This window comes from Phaethon lepturus, unplaced genomic scaffold, assembly GCF_000687285.1.
Source record: "Phaethon lepturus isolate BGI_N335 unplaced genomic scaffold, ASM68728v1 scaffold13974, whole genome shotgun sequence".
NCBI lineage: Eukaryota > Metazoa > Chordata > Aves > Phaethontiformes > Phaethontidae > Phaethon > Phaethon lepturus.
Window position 1 is genome coordinate 4,091 of NW_010532711.1, and position 14,846 is coordinate 18,936.

General features: G+C 45.3%; 1 protein-coding gene across 1 annotated transcript in view; it reads right to left on the minus strand.

Annotated features, from left to right (window-relative positions):
- Window positions 1–12,847: 12,847 nt before the first annotated feature.
- The window catches only part of LARP7 (La ribonucleoprotein domain family, member 7), a 23,712-nt gene continuing 21,713 nt past the window's right edge, over window positions 12,848–14,846 (minus strand). The window contains exon 12 of the mRNA XM_010284933.1: window positions 12,848–12,966. Coding sequence (XP_010283235.1) covers window positions 12,886–12,966 — 81 coding nt within the window. The 3' untranslated portion in view covers window positions 12,848–12,885. The remainder of the gene's footprint in view (window positions 12,967–14,846) is intronic.

A 14,846-nucleotide genomic window follows, 5' to 3' on the forward strand; every position in this document is an offset into this window, starting at 1 on the left:
AGAACGGTTAGCAGAGAATTAACAGCTGGCTAAATGAGCTTGCCCTCATCCTTGCCAGCCTCTACGTGAGGGGAGTGATGCTGTGTTAGATATACAGATCATCTACTTTCACACCCACGTCATATGAAGATAAAATCTACAGTGTGCTGCAGCAGGCAGCATGGCTGCTCTTTCTTGTTATGCCCTCTCTTGCCTTTTTTTTTTTTTTCCCCCAGCAACATTACATTGCCAGCAGCAATCCCTTTGGACAAGGGCCCTCCTCTTGTTACTTTAATTTGTCAAACGTGACCGGCAAAAGGCTGAGCTGGATTCCCAGGTAGCGTCATCTACATCGCACCCTTGGGTTAAAAAACATCAATCCACACTTTCTAAAGATGCGCCCGTGAGACAGTCGGCGAGTTATTTGTGGCAGGCGCTGGCCAAGGCGATTTATTTGTGGCAGCCGATGCCTAGCGGGCTGCGTTACAGCTTGGCCGTGCAGCCACGCAACGCAATGCGCCGCCTCGTTGGAATCATCTTGCGCTGCGTGTTTGAGCAGAGGGCTGCCTGCGGAGAGGGCTGCAGACAAAGCATGGGCACCATGGAAACTGCTGGAGAACAAAAGCGCCGCAGAAAGGGTAGAAACAGCGAGTTGCGCCACGACCTGCGAGGCGGGCCCAAAATAATTTCCTTGGCCTTATGTTTCTCTCCCAAAGCCGCAGCGCCCGCCGCACCGAACTCAACTGTGACCTGCCCTGGGATTTCAGCGGCCTCAGGGTTTCGCTTCCTCGCCTCCGATGAAGGAAAGGAATCAGGGCAAGCAGATGCTGATTTTGCACAGACCTGTGTTTTCCTTTGCTGAGGTGATGATATAAAGTAGGGCAGCCCATGGGAAATACAGAGCAAGAGCATTTTCTCTTTAGTAGGTGTCACTGAGGACTGACAAAGAGCCTACTAGCAGGGAGGAGTTAAAAAAATACTTTGCACTCTAGAGCCTCCGGGGCTGTTTCAGGGACATTTCAGTGTCTGTTTATTAATTTTCTTTCCTCTTCCCTGGGTACCGACTGCTGGTGCTGCCAGAGACGGGGCGCCAAGCTAAAGGAAACCTCGGTCCCACCGGGTACATGGCTGCTCTTACTTGTTCTTCCTTTAGCATCTGCTTCTAGCCAAACTTGTTTTAAGATGGCCGTATGGAGTGACACCAGCTCGTTGCAGCTAACGGAGTCCATACTGTACCTTCATCATCTAGGGGTCGTAGCGGAGCCTACAGGAGGATTCAGGCTGTACCGGTGGGAAGCCGACACGTCGAGCCTGACGCGCGTTGTCTCCTTTTGTTAGGGAACAGCTGAAACGCGGTGTAACTGTAGCTTTCGGTCTGGAAATTTTGAAGAATGACAGCTGTATTGACTCACAAGTGGGAGATGATGTGGTACTTCCAGAACGCGTGGGTTTTCCCCGACGTTATATTTTGATGCCCGTAATAAGTACCAGGAAACAACCCCTAGCAATTCCCACACTGCTTGTATTGATGTCAAAAAGCCACTGCGTGACACTGACAGTTCTTTTTCCTCTCTGGTGGCTCCGAGTGTCAGTGACAGATGAATACAAAACAGATGGGACAGTGGCAGATCCTCATCAGATGGACACGATGGGCCTCGAGCTGCCCGTGGTATTGCATAGATTATTGTCACACAATGCTGGGCTTTGTAGTTTGATATTCAAAGACACACAGCGGCTTTAGTCTTTCGTCCTGTCCTGTCCTAATGTCAGGATCCTTGTTTTGATTTTGACATTATGCAGAAGATATACTGAACAAGCTGCACCTATATGTCTCTATCAGCTTTCTGTGGTAAGCTTCAAAATAACAAGAGAGGCTTCTGTGCTGCATGAAAAGGCTTTTTGAATTACTGCATTTAACATCAGACCAAAAAACCTAAATTTTTTTTTTTTCCAAAAAAACTTTTTTCCAAAAAAAACCAAAATGAAACAAAACTTTTCTTTCAAAGCTCAAATTTTGACCAAAACAAGTACTTGGTCTCACTGAATTTTTGTCATGTGTGCCTCTTAGATTGCTATTATCTCATATATAATTATTTAATAGCAATATTACTTGGGAAATATCTGTTTGTATTTGGCCATAGCAATGCATCTGACATGTCCATTGAGTCCAAGAGATTCCTGCAATCTATTGTGCGAGCATCTACAGCACAGCCATGTCACTGAAAAATAACGTCTTTACTTTCTGACAGAATCACCTCTTGCCTTTTCCACAGCAGACGCGGGACATTCCCAAGAGATACCGCCGTTGCGCAACTGAGTCAGCTTGCTGAGGCGAGGAGCATTATTCAGCTTCTCCGTGACCGGCAGCCGCACATGCAGTTCCCTGCAGAAGGGCCTGTCCTGCCCGGTGCTGGGGGACCGGCAGCAGCTCCCAGCAGTCAGCACCTCACAGACATAAATCCCAGGTCACCTCTCTCTCCTTAGGGATGTTCACCCCTCCTTTGCAAGGTAGATCTAGAAGAGTATCATAAACAACAAGGAGGTACAGTGCCATGAGGAATATGTTAGCTGGGTATGACTACTGGGCTTTTTTTGGTGGTATTACTATTCTATACGTCTAATTCTTATTTTTTGCATCACCACATGTTAAGGCCTCTCTAGCTGCACGGTGTCGCAGTGCTGCTTCAAGTCATCGCCCTCGTCTGCAGGCGCTCCTTGGTGCAGGAGGTCTCCCTGGGCGCTGGGATGCTGCCGAGGCCAGGAAAGCCTGGCCCAGCACTCACCTGGGCGTCATGCCTTCCCTACGCTTCTCCAAGGAGAGGACAGCGAGGGAGGAAGGGATGGCACTGCCTCTGCCACAGGAAAGCAGAGCCTGCCGCACCAGCTCGCCCCTCTCCATCGCATCTGGCTCGGAGAACATTTTGGTCTGCTAGGAGAAGTGAATGCCAAAAAATACTTGAAGGGGCCTTTCACTTCGGAAGCCAAGACGCTCGGCCAAACCACGGCTGGTGTCGACCGAGTCAGCCGTGGGTCTGGCAGACCAGCCTCCCTCAGGAGGTTTCTGGTACATCCAAGCGCGATGCAAACCCCATGAGAACAGCTCCCCCGCGGTATGGTGTCACTTCCAGTTCCCATCATGGTTAAAACCAGACAATGCTGAGATACAGGGGGAAAAAAAACACAGCTGTTTTTACAATTAACCCTTCAAACCTGGGTTGGGATCTCCTGGCAGCATCCCCAGAACAGCTTGCACCCTCCTGTCCGCAGCCAGCCAGCACCTCTGATCCCCTTGTCCTTCCTGCTTCTACCACCGTCAGGTCCAACCCATATGCGCTGCTGCCTGTGGCGTTTGGGTCTCCAGCTGTACGCGTGGAAGTACCAGCGTTTGCTTTCCTACCTCTTGCACTGAGAGCGCAGAAGCCATGCTAGTTAGGGAAAAAAAAAGCGCAGCAGATGCAACAACCATCACGATTTGGAAAGGCGGCAATTGCCGACAGCAGAACCACCAGCGCGAGACAATTTGACGAACATCTGCCATCCGGCAGCCTTCACGCTGGGCTAGTGCAGGGGAATAAAATTTTCCCAGGTGGGCAAGCTGTCTTTTTCCAGCACGGGATGCCAGTCTACCATTGGGGGAAAAAAGCTACCCTTCTCTCAGGCTCACCTACACCCAAGTTTTAGCACCAGTACCTCCATTTCCCCACATAAATGCCACCTCGCATCCAAAGGCCACGTTACCGTCTCCAGATACGATGTGACTGTGCTCGGCATTAGCCAACGCAGCCATATCTCGCCGCTGTGAAAGCTCCAGCCCTTCCTTTCCGATACGAACTCCTCGGGAAGCTCCGTCTCTTCTGCGTCCACCGTTCCATGCCTGCCAGCTCCCAGTTGCTTTAAAGCCACAGGCCACGCTGTCAGGTTTCCCTTAAAGGACCGAGTCCAACCCAGCCACAAGCAACATGTCCCCAGCCGCGGTAAAATGCTTCGACAACAAATGGGATACAAAACACAGCACAGGGAGACTGAAACAGAGGATGGTGCGAAACTTGTGCTTAAAAACTGCAGAACGCCTCCAGCTGCCTCTGCCTGCTGGAAGCTGGGGATGACCCATTCCACCCTGCAGCTGTATCTACCTACAGTTGCACAGAGATTTATATGGTGATAGACTGATACATAATAGTCTAAACCCAATTAGGCTGCACAGCTGCATGTTTCAACGACCAAATAACTTTAAACATTTTGCCCCCAATTCAAATTGTATTATTCTGTTCTTTCCATCAGCTTCAGAGCGCGGCAATGGACCTGGCAGAGCACAGTAGGGTTTCAGACACGCTTGTGGTAAGAAGGTGATGAGAAGTGTTGGAGGGAAAGGAGTTCACCTTCAATCCTGGCATCCAGGAAACCAGTGACAAAAACAGAAGGAACAGGCATTTAAAAAAAAAAAAAAAAAGACAGGAAAGGAAAAAGATTATGTGAATCAACAGGAAAAGGGAAATTATTTACCTCTTGCTTAAAGTTTTACTTTTCAAGAGACTTAGTGTATTCTTTCCACAGTTGTGATTTTTGGCTAAGAGCAGTTCTGGTGTCAAAGCAGAGGTTGGGTGCCCAGCCAGGCGGCCACAGGCCGGGAGAAGGATCAAGGCATGGACCAGAGCTGCCAGTCCGAGACCCTCACCACCATCTCAAAGACCAACCTTTAGTGAAAAGCTTGAAACATGCTCATCTCGATCATCTGGCTGCTTCTAAGAACAAAATGAACTGCTGTCAAGTGGAAAATCCAGGAGATGATGTCGTTTGATACCCTCTCTCAACCTCTGTTGCTCTAGGTGCAGAGTTTAATCTACCTTTTCACATCTGACATGAGAATACAACACAGACCACAAAACACCTCAGAGCTATTGCTGGGAGAAGATGGCAGAAAATTATTTGAGGATGAATTGTAGTGGTATAAATAATAATCGTTTTGCAGCGGATGGTTCAGCACAAGTCAAGGAATTTCAGTGGATTCAAAATTCAGCTTTCAGTTTTGACAGTGTTAAATGTCAGAATAAAAAAAAGAGAGATTGATACTATCAAAGCAGCATTGTATGAAAGAGATTAATTATGCCTGAAAGTTCAGCCAAATTAATGGAGAGATGTTTCCATGTCTGCCACAGTGTAAGACCCTAGAAGCAAGAAAGTCTACAGCTGCAACAAGGAGAATAACAAAGAAAAATGTAACATAAAAGGAGGCAGACGGAACTGGCTTCTGCCTTTCCATTAACAGTGACCAAACTCCGCTTTTGGAGCCGTATTCAAACATGGGCCACCTTTAACACCCTGCACTGAGAGGGAAAAGAATCGAAAGGAGAGGCCGGCGCCGATGGAATCATGTTGGTTTTACAGCAGCGGATGCTGCTGAAGCGAGCACACAGCATTGCTGAGCTCACCTCTGCCCCCCTCCACGCATAAGAACTTGTCTGCACTGAAAAAACGCCGTGTTTTCTTGGAGACTACACCAGGTAAAAGCCACTGTGAAGACAGACTTGAGCTTATTATCAGTGAGAGAAAATTCTCACCTTGTAAGTTACCTTGCAATAAGATTGAGTTTATTTTTATAGAAAAAGAACTGAAATAGATTACTTGCCATAGAGGAGGAAATTCAGGGCTTTAGGTTTTAGAATAAGGCTCTTCTCGGTGAGTGTGAAGTTCAGGTTACACAGCACAGCCCGCTTCTGAACCAAGGTTTTATTAGTGTGACTAAACCGAGCCAACAGGTCAAGTACACTTTGCATTTGCGGACGTGGACGAGGTCTTCTAGGCTAAACCTTGCAGGAAAGTTACCTGCTGAGGCACCAGATACCATGGGCAATATCTGAGGGAGCACCTGTATTCCCAGAATACTCAAACAAAACACTAGGTAACAGAAAGCCACTTTTCTTAACAAAACCACATTTCTGTGTGTAGCAGGTAAGGGAAAGGAAAGCAAACAGAAACACCAGCCCGGTGGGGAAAACCCAAACAACACAACAAATCAAAACAAAGGAGAAAATTGCATGAAGGCAAAAAGGTATTTAACCACGTCTGCTCCAAACACTATTCAGAGGGTGGGAGGACTGGATCACTGTCCCTTCGCAGGAGCAAGGAGTCAGGGAGCTTCCTACTTTTATATTAATGATTCTCTTTTACTTCTGGCAACAAGGCAGGATGCGTGTAACCTGCATCCCACATACGGCGATGTATGCTCCCACTGCCCATTAGCAGACATCTCCATGTTGAGGTAACTTCTGCATTTATCTGGTCTGTTCTCGACTGCAAACAGTAATGCAGCATGGAACTACGCAAAGTGTCTCTGTTGGCATGGGACAGCGTGTGGGAGCTTTGTCCTCTGCCAACCAGAGCCTCTGTGGGGTCTCCGGGAGGCCCCCCAGCCCCACGGGCACCCCACAGTGCTGCCACCTCTGTCCCTGGCCTTCCCCAGGCTAGCAGAGCAAGGGTTAGATACATCAAGAGACTGGGCGAGTGGTCAGCTACTGGGCAGTGGCCCCTTGCTGGGAACGGCCGTACCTGAAAGTCTATTTAAAAAAAAAATAAAATAAAAGAATAAAACCCTCTAAATTTGATGGAGCCGCAACCCGTGTCCCCTGCTCTGCCCCAGCCCTGCAAATGCTGTGAGAGAAATGGGGTAGGTTAAATGACCTTAAGTAAAATCACACCATACTGGAAGGTTTTTCCCATCAGACTCATCACACTCCTCATCTTATACCAGGACCTTCCTTTTACACGACTCATTAGGATTGACCACTGTAATTAGACATTTGGAAACGGCGTTACTGGCACCCAGCTACCACTGAGGGGGTGCACAGGGCCAGGGCGTGAGACACAGGTTGGAAACAGAAACCCCGCTGCAGAAACGCAGGCAGCCCTTCTGCGCCCACGGCCGTCGCCTGCTGTCAAGCGCCAGGGCTGGTTTGTCCCTTCCCTTTTCCTTCCTCCCACTTCTTTTCCACCCTCGAGTGTTCGTTTGGTTCCTCTCAAAATGCTGTAAGGCAGTAAAACCGCGGCAGCGAGGAGTGAGTGTTTATCTAGCTGAAAACAAATCGCCTCAGCAACAGCAAGCAAAGCTCTCCCAAATTCTCCTGCCGCCTTTTTCTCCTGGTTTTGCCGTGGTTGGTGTGGCTCAGGTAACAGCTACGCATGCTAACCATGCCGTCAGCACCGGTTCCAGCAAACGGAGGCATCAATAGGAGAGCTGAGCCGGCTCTGCTTGTCAACTAACAAAAACCTGTGGGTTGCCAAGTACCCGGGAGAACTGCCTGGCTTCTCGGCACTCAGAGGATTTGCCTACCCACTGTAAGAGCGACCGCTCGCTTTGAAGAGCAGTCCAAAAGCCCCCAGCTTTGCATTTCCCTGTCACTTATAACTCCATTAGAGAGCAGCCCTCCAAGGACAAAGATCCAATTAGAAGATCTGTACGGTTGGTTTGATTACATGTTCAAGCAGTATCCGAACATCCACGATTTCGGACACGGTGACTTTCTACGAAGCCCAAGTACCACACTAGGCAGCGAGCACTCGTTTGCGGCACTGCTGGTTAACGCCTGGCAACGTATGCCCAGCGTGGGTACTTCAGCCAGGCGCTTCAGGTGTGCCTACACACGATGTCTTCCTTAGCAACCAAGTCAGCTTAAAATTTCCCACCATTATTTTGTCCAGATCCTTGGGGTCACGTACTTTACAGCAGGCTCCCACGGACTGCAGGCTCAGGGGCGGGCACGAGTGGGCACCCGTGATAGACAGGACAAGCTCCTAGGTCAGCGGTTGGTTGTCAAAGGTTGCCAAATCCTATCTTCACAACACAAAGAAAAGCAGCTAGAAATGGTTTGCGGTTTTGTTTGGGTTTTTTTCCCCCCTTTGTAAAGTTAGTCAAGCAAGTACTCCCAGCCACTTGTCTAAAAACACTGACAAGACTCCTACTGGCATATTTAAAAAGTAAAGGTAAAAAACCCAAACGTGACAACTGTGCACTTGCATTTAACATCAATGCTCTTCAATACTTGCAGGACCAAGCTTCTAGCCTGCTACAAAAGAAGGAAATGCGTTCGGAATCTAACGCTTTAATACCGTTGGTACGAATCTAGTTCACACCCACAACATCCCAGGGAAGCAAGCCACACTCCTCCGTTACAGAGCCAACACGAATAAAGCGTATTTAATGCTAGGAAGAACATTCCACTTCTGGTAGAGAGCAACTTTCTTAACACCATCGACAGAAACTTAAATCACTTGTAGATAAGATAACCGTATTACTTTCCCACTCAGGCACATTTCAAAGTCACCCAAGCATACCTTATCTAATTATTTTTTATAGCATTATGCAGGATTACTCCCGTGATTTAATCCCGTCTGAGATCATGAGACACTATGGTACCGTAAGTAAGCAATTACGACACTGACCTGCGTTCTAGGGGACCTGGGCAGGCAAGTGCCTTTGTCATCTGTTAGAGGGTAATTTCCTAATTTGATTTAGAGCCTCTCTAGAAAAAGATAATTTACTCACCTGCTAGCTTTCAAGGACTGCCTGAAAGTCTGACTTAAGCTACGATACACCGTACATCTTGTGGGGGGGAAAAAAAAAAAGAATGCACAGAACACCAGTATTAACTGTGCAAGATAAAACAGATAGAACAGGCAATGTTCCATCTGACTCAGATGGTAAGAAAGTGAAAAAATTACAGTTAACAAAGAGAAGGGCACTGTCTTTGGGAATACAGCATGTCACCAGAGGCGGCAGAGGGAAGATTTAGGAAGTCCTCTCACTGCAGGCACGCACACCCCAGACAAGAGCACTTTGGCATCTCACAATACCTCCTGTCTCCTGTGGGAACTGTAAATCAGTGCAAATTCACTATAGGATTTTTTTTTTCTGCCCCAGACATTTTGCTTGCTCCGGGTGACAGTAAGATTGAGGACAGCCAAACAAGAAACTTATAAATCAACACGAAGCGCCAAATCAAAGGTAAAGACGCTTTTCTATGCTGCAGGGACAGATAGAAAGGGCAATGGGGTACAAGCATCACACCCTGAGTGGGATAGCGCACCAACTGCAGACCATGGGCTACTGAAAACTCGCAGGTCCGGCAATCACGGAGTATTGGCTGCTGCTTTTGAGCACGAGCATTTTACTAAAACCACATCCTTCCCTCCAGCAGTTTTTGTGCACAAACACAGTTCGTAGGAGGCAGACAGTCACAAAACGGGAGGACGCCTATCTGAAGATGCGGGTAGCGCGAGTGTCCCTTAGAGGCATGCGGCGGCTCTGCGGCCGAGCGCGAGGAGGCCCCGCTGCTCTTTCTGTGCCACTGAGGTCCTCCACTTGCTCATTAAAAACTTCCCTTTGTGGCCATCACACCAAGCACTGCACACCTCCGTTCTCATCCTCCTCCTCCTCCCCTTCCTCGTGTCCCTCCTACTTCTGAGCTCTTGACCTGTACAGAGCCCAACACAGCGGAGCCCTGGGCCCCGTCAGCAAGTTGGCACCACTAAGATAACTGCAGTAAGTCCTTGCTAGAAGACAACAGTACTCACGAGGCCAATCTCTACCTGTGGAAACGTTGCGTCAGAGGAGATAGCGACGAAGTCGTTCTGGGGGTGGGAAGGAGAAAAAAAAATAGCAGTTTCCCGCACGTTGGAACACAGCAGTCCCTCGAGAAACAAATCTTCCAAATCACTGACGACAAGATCTACAATCATCAAATGCTACTGTTACTTTTTTTTAAAAACAAAACAAAACAAAAAATCACAGAGCTCCCTTTTTTTATTGAAGACCCAAATTACCGATGTTCTGCTGGCACCAAAGGCCTCACATAGAGCAGTATTACAGTCTTGCTGCTGCCATGCAGAGTCCGCAACTGGTGGAAGAGAGATAAAAATATAAGGGCTAAAAATAATTTCAGATTCAGCCCTATGCTGGGTCATGAAGGCAGAATCAATGCTGGTTTTTGCTGCAGGCAGATTTATGTGTAATAATATTCAGGACACTCAACAGTCAAAGGGGACAGAAAAAACAGCAAAACCAAATGAGCAGTCCAAGGGTACAAATTCCTATAGTTTTACAGTATCACCCTGACTTTTTAAGTCAAATGTGGTACTTCTTAGGGGGGAAAAAAAAAAGTCACCATTGTAGATTCATCTACTCCTAGGAACTTCCAGAAAAACGGTAGAGCAGAAAATTGAATTGCAAACAAAAAAACCAAACCACTGCAGGTAAACATGCCAGACTTTGCTAAAGGCATCCTCCACCGGTAAGGTCAAATATGAAGTACCTTTAGGGATGTGACTCTCAGGATGGTGAAACTCAAGAGCTGGACTCCTCTTCTTAGTATAGGCTGTTGGGGAGGGATAACTGCAGCAGATAACACTTTCATATATACTTAAAGACAAAAAAAACCCCAAACCACACCATCCTGGCATACTTAAGAATCCAAGCTTCTTGTGTAAAAGCATATAGACCGTACTCTCCATACATGACTTCTGAAGTAAGTGGCAAAAATTCTGTTGTGAACTTCTTCAGAGAGAACTAAGCACCACTCTTCCCTGCTGAAACAGATTTCTGCACTCGTTTGAAAAAGGAGAAAAAGAAAACTGATGTTTAATTGTAAATACTTAACCTATAAAAATATGGAGAGGAACAGAAGGGTGACTTCTCTTGCTATGTGTTCAAGTCAGGAATTATTAATAGAAGAGCAAAACTTATGCTTTTGCAATGCTGCTCTCACTCTCCACAGAACATAAAAAGTCTGAATCATTTATGACCTGAATTATTTACAACGTGGATGAATTTTTTACTTAAGTGAATTTCAGCAGAAAAATCCAAAACATTTATCCAGAGTAGGCTGTTAAGGGTTTCCCCCCCCCCCCCCCTTCACATCACAGAAATGGGGGGGAAAAAAAAAAAAAATCTCCTGTCAGGCAGGATGCCTGGAAGACATTCATCAATCAATTCCTTTCGTAGGTAGGTATCTCTGTTCTCTCTACTGTGCCATCAAGTACCTTCCCCACCTTGTGTAAAAGAGGAGTGGAAGATTAAATAAGAATTAAAAAAATAAATCCTGCAATTGGACTAAACATCTGAATGCTGCTGAAGGCCACAGGTTAGTCCCTAGCCTTCTCCGTACCCTTCCCCTGCAGTCCCCTGGGAGGAATCACCCTTACACAATTTCCAAGAACCATTAGCAAGCTCTTCCCCTCCGCCCCCAAAATTCGTCTCTTATCTTGCACTTTTTCCCCTCCGTGTTTCTACTATCTTTAGTTTGATCATGGCTATACCCTCTCCGTTGAGTTGAGGTAATCCCCTACATTCCCTCGCTCACCGCCCGAGGAGAAGGATGCTGGTGGCTCAGATGTTAATCCGAGTCCTGCGGGAGCCAAGGATGGAGATTTAGGCTGGTGGTACCTGAGCCCATGGCCTGTGCAGGGGAATAGCGCCCGTGGCTCCGACATCTCAAATAGCAGCAGATAAACCGTGCTCCACAAACATTCCTCTGCTCTTACTGCGCTGCTTCTCTAGCATATTCTGACCTTAGATCGTTTGATTACAATTAATATACTTGGCTATCATCTCTTGAAAAGTATTTTTTCCTATTTTGCCTCCTTCGTGTCCTGTTCTCCCTGACTGCAAAGCCACTGTGGGCATTATACCCAAACTACTTTCAAAGATTCTGCAGAAATAATGCAGATTCTTTTCTTAGCGAGCAAAAATATACCAGTGTCACAAAACTTTATTATAATACATGCCGTTAAAATACCTACAGTGCCCCAGTGATTTGATAGCATGGAATTTAAAAACGGTAACCTATCTTACCAGCAAAATCTATAGCTGCAAAAACGCCTACAGCGTCATTCACACAGTTTCCTTCAAGAGAGGCTGGTGGTATTTAAGGAATGTACTTCTAGCTTCAAAATAACTTGCTCATCCTTCTATTTATAAGGAAGTTTCACACTTTTATTGGCCCTGCAACAAAACGCACTAAAGCAATCTCACAAATAAACATGTGAATTTTATCTTAATGCTGATGGAGCCAGCTTTAAGGGTAGACTTAGTCATACGTAAATTCAACCCTTTACATCATCCCAATTTTATGTGGTTTTTTTTGGTTTTTTAAATATTGCCAGTCTACAACGAAATACTTTGAAGCACATTAAGACCAGCATCTTAACTTGTGAACTACACAACTTGAACACTTATCTGTAAGTGAGAATTACTTCTGGAGCTAGTTACCAGATGTTACAAACAAAGGTTTTCTTATTTCTTCCCCCGAAGATTCTTCTAAAAAAAGAAGTCTAAATTCAGTTTAGTGTGCACTTCATGCAAGTACATTTTCTTCCAGACTTCTCAATGACAGATTTTCTGACAGTCCTAGCCGCTTTAAAATACACGGAAGATTATATACTCCTCCTACTGTATTTTTGAACAGTCTGGGGGACTAAAAAGAGGCCTAGAGAGGTTTATTTAGCATTAACCAGTTTTATTATTTATAGTGTCATAAAGCAGACTGAAGAATTAGAGATGCAAAACTGAAAGTTTGTCAAGCATTTTATTTCATAACCTAGTGTATAAAACTTCAACATACAAAAAAAAAGTGAACTAAAGCAAGATCTCTTAATACGTTTTTTTCAGAATGGTTTACCTAAAGGCTCAGAAGCAGTAAACATTCAGCCTAGTGAAAAATGGGATTCAGAACAATCTTCATACTTGCAGTCTGCAGAATTATGAATGAAACAGACCGGTTTTTGATGTCGCCTTAAAAACGGTTTCGTTGCCGTAAGCAGTGGTGTTTGTGGGGTTTGCTTTCAGTTGTTCTTTGTTTTGTTGTTTTTTTTTTTTTTAAATATGTAGTTCACTTTCAAGATCACAATCAGTCTTCGTTAGTTATCTTCGGTGAAGCGAATATGTTTACTTGTTTGTTGAGTCTTTTCAAGTCTCATTCTTTCAGCTTTAGCGATCAACTGCAAACAGGAATAATATTGTAGAAGAGATCAGAGGAAAATAATACTGTTATTATTTTATCTCACAATCATTAATATATTATTCACTGATTTACCAAACTTCCTAAGAAAAAGCTAATCTTTGAACAGCTGAGCTAACCTGTACATCTGACCCCTAAAAAAAGTTCACATCATAAATCACATCAGCCCTGATGTGATTTATTTCAGTACTGCCTCAGAACCATCAGAAATAGCAAGACGCTTCTGGACAGTGCAGCATCTTTCATTCTACCCCTTCTTCCTCCCAGCGACGCTGAAGAGAACAAAACTAGAAGTTCAAAAACCCCAAAACACAGTCTCATACAGAAAGTTAAAAAAAAATTCTACTGTTCTATTGGATTCATGCTGTTACTGATATAAGAAAAACAAGGTCAGAGCATTAAAAAAACGCCTTAGGAATATTGCGTCGTTTTCTACACTCACAGAAACAAAAGCACTGAAATCTAGATGGGGGCCATAATTCAGGGCACAATATGTATCACAACCCTGCTGAGAATTATCTCAAGAAATAACGGCGCCGTTTGGAGGAACGTTGGTGCTAGGCCTGCCTAACTCTGTCTACCCCTGTCTGACCAGGGATTTGTTTGTTTTCCATTGCATTTTAGGGAGACCACCTACATTACTAGGGTACCTGGTTAGCTGCTGTCTGTACAGAGGTATGAGAAATGCTCTTGTGGAGCAAAACTAATCCACTAATTTTCAACTTCTGTGTGTTGTCTCTTGAGGCAGAAAAAAATAAAACACCGAGAAAACCTTGAAAAACATATTTGTTTTTGAAACATCCATACTATAACATTTAACTACAGTACTGCAACAAAATCATACCAATACCCTCAAGCAAAGGTACAAGCTTTGTTACTGCAATGTTACTGCCCCATGAAGATTCTTTAACCATAGGCAAGAGCTCATGAAGTAACTCCTAGATGAATTAAAAATAAACCCAAGCAATAAAACAAAACGCAGGGACAAGACAGCCTGCCTAATCTGAATAAAAGGTGAGAAAGCAGGAGACTCCTGTGAGCCTAGGCACAACTGTAGCACACCAGCATAAATCCACATTAACTTATCTGATGCACATTATTAAAACGTTATTAGCTGGTGCTGAGGTGAAGGGGCACTTGCTCACCAGGCAGTCCAGTAAAGAGTCTGCTAGATTTTACATAAGTTTCACATATAAATCAAATTATTTACTATTTCTCCATATGGCTGTGGTCACAGCTATGTCCTGCAGACACTGCAGCTTGTAGACAGCGTGGAAGGGCAAGGTACACTGTTGCACTGATTATGACAGTCAGGAATTACATTGATGTGGCATGGATGCATTGTTGGCTGTGCTGCAATCTAATGACATTATAATTATTACCACAGTTTTACTGCTACGTCCCCCTGCATCTCCCAGTATTTAACTTGATTGCAATCCTTAATGTATTCCCAGCAGCGTAACTTCTGCTAGATGAATTTCTCAACCGTTCTCCAGAAATAAAATTGGTCTAAAGACTTAACTAGTAGTTACTCTCTGATATCTGAAAAAATGGATTACAAGAGTTAAACTCTAAAAAGAAGTGAGGTGTACAGCAGCTCATTCATTCGATACACGGCATGGGGAATCACAAACGCTGGAAGAAAAGCTCTAAGATGTGAACTGCCCAGTTCCTATCGGTGAGCATTTCTATAGCAGCGCCTCAGAATTTGCAGGAAGCCTCAAGGATTCCCGTTTTCAGGTCATCAATCCCATACCAGCACCTGTTTCTAAGCACACCACTATTCACGTCTCCGAACGGGTAGGCAGCCCAATCATAGATGCCAACTGTTGAGAACCAGGGAAAGAAGCTTATCTGTGC